The sequence below is a fragment of the Cavia porcellus genome, unplaced genomic scaffold (genome assembly GCF_034190915.1).
Source record: "Cavia porcellus strain 051 isolate PalLab524CR breed Dunkin Hartley unplaced genomic scaffold, mCavPor4.1 scaffold_26, whole genome shotgun sequence".
Taxonomy (NCBI): domain Eukaryota; kingdom Metazoa; phylum Chordata; class Mammalia; order Rodentia; family Caviidae; genus Cavia; species Cavia porcellus.
In genome coordinates, this window is record NW_026947509.1 from 37,283,464 (window position 1) to 37,285,394 (window position 1,931).

The 1,931-nt window shown below is 46.6% G+C and overlaps 1 protein-coding gene across 1 annotated transcript; it reads left to right on the forward strand.

Moving 5' to 3' along the window:
• Positions 1-307: 307 nt before the first annotated feature.
• LOC134473140 (keratin-associated protein 5-2-like) lies at positions 308-1,192 on the forward strand. The gene has a single exon (XM_063236641.1). It carries the CDS (start codon positions 341-343, stop codon positions 680-682), a length of 342 nt encoding a protein of 113 aa, XP_063092711.1. The 5' UTR covers positions 308-340; the 3' UTR covers positions 683-1,192.
• The last annotated feature ends 739 nt before the right edge of the window (positions 1,193-1,931 follow it).

The following is a 1,931-nucleotide window of genomic DNA, read 5'->3' on the forward strand; positions in this document are numbered from 1 at the left end:
AGCTTTCATCAAGCGAGGCTCAGGGAGGTTCACAGATGCACCTGGAAACACAGACTAAAGCAAGACAGTATTTTAGTCATGCGTGGCATGAAAAGCCTATCTTGAGGAAGGGCATGATAAAAACAAGCAAGTCTGTAAGATCAGAGGTGTCCCCTGAGGAAAACAACTCCAGGTCTTGTGAAAGTCTCCCCAGGAAGCTACTAGAAACAATGAGGAAGTGGCTGCCACGTGATGAGCCCCAAAAGAGGTATTTAAGGGCCCCCAGCAGGAGGCAGCGTCAGACTCCTCTGCTCTCCTGAGTCCTCTCTCCTCCCTCACCTGCATCCTCTCTACCAACACCATGGGTTGCTGTGGCTGTGGAGGTTGTGGCGGCTGTGGCGGCTGTGGCAGCTGTGGCGGCTGCGGTGGCTGTGGCGGCTGCGGTGGCTGCGGTGGCTGTGGTGGCTGCGGTGGCTGCGGTGGCTGTGGCGGCTGCGGTGGCTGCGGTGGCTGTGGTGGCTGTGGCGGTTGCTGTGGCAGCTGCTGTGGTTGCTGCGGCTGCTGCTGCAGACCTGTAGTCGTCTGCTGCCGCCGCACCTGCTGCCGCCACACCTGCTGTCAATCCTGTGGCTGCGGCTCCTGTGGCTGTGGGAAAGGCTGCTGCCAGCAGAAGTGCTGTTGTCAGAAGAAGTGCTGCTGCTAGGGGGCTGCTGTCTCTGCAGCTCGGCTCTACATTGCTTGAGGTTTTGCTCACACATCTGTGAGGCTTGTCCTCCGCCCTGCCTGCCCCTTTTTCTCTGCTCTTCTGCCTGGGTGCCTTGAACTCTTCTTCCTGTCTCTCACTCTCTGGAGCTGCAGGCCACTTCTTTCCCCTCAGGGCATCACCCTGACTCCTTCCCCTTCTCCCTGTACATCCAGGCCTTGGCCTCCAGGAGGTATGTAATCTCTATCGTCTTTGTAATCTTGTCTGCATTTAGAAAAAAACATAAAACCCAGCATATATTATCAGCAACAGGTAAGAAGGTAGAGTCATTCATGTCAAAAATGCATTTATTTTGTAAGTTTAACAGAAAATCATGATAGTTACACTTTCCTGAAAAAAATTACTCACAATTAACTTTTTGTTATTATATATTGTATGTTTACTAGCTTGTTTCTTATTTCCAAGACTCTGTTTAAAGGTAAAAAGCAACTTTTTCTAAATAAATAAATAAACAAACAAACAAATTATCCTTTGTCTTTTTTATGTTTTTGTTTTATTGGAACCAGGAATCAAACTCAGGAGCTTGCGCTTGCTAGGCAGCTCTGTCCCTGCCTGTTTGTCCTTATTTGTTTTGTTTTACTGTTTGTTTGGTTTTTAATTTTTTTTATTTTTAAAGTAGTAAAATACAACAGAACAAGACAGAATAAAGCCAGCTGAGACCAAGTAGTGAAACTGGTACAGAACTTGACAGCAGGTGACCGGAATAACAGTAATAAATATCACAGTATATTTCATTATCTTTATAATAGTTGTTCTTTCAATCACGTATATTAAAGTGAGATGAAATACAGAACATTATAGAACTTATCAAAGCAGAATATTGAATAGAGCAGTACCACTAATCAAAATAAAGCAAAACAGTGATAAAAATATTTGCCTTCAAAGAGATGGTAGAAGAAAATCCCCCTTATTTGCTATGGTCAGCCTCCCAAGGGATGCTCAGATTTCTGGTTCCCATTTGCTAAGGGGGGGCGGGGGGAGACAGGGGATGGGGGTAGGGGAAGGGAATGTTTGACTCTAGGCCGTGCACCAGTAGGTTTACTATTGCTTAGCAGGGAGGCAGGCTGGTTGCTTGGTTTCCCAGGGTCCTAAGTTCCCGTTTGTCCTTATGTGAATATGCCTCTGTGTCCTGTAAGATGCGCATGGTAATATAACAGATAATTAGAGATCAAAGACCTGGCAGAGGTTT

Bases quoted from the DNA above. Each gene is read 5' to 3' on its own strand.
- LOC134473140 (XM_063236641.1), top strand. From the start codon at position 341: ATGGGTTGCTGTGGCTGTGGAGGTTGTGGCGGCTGTGGCGGCTGTGGC.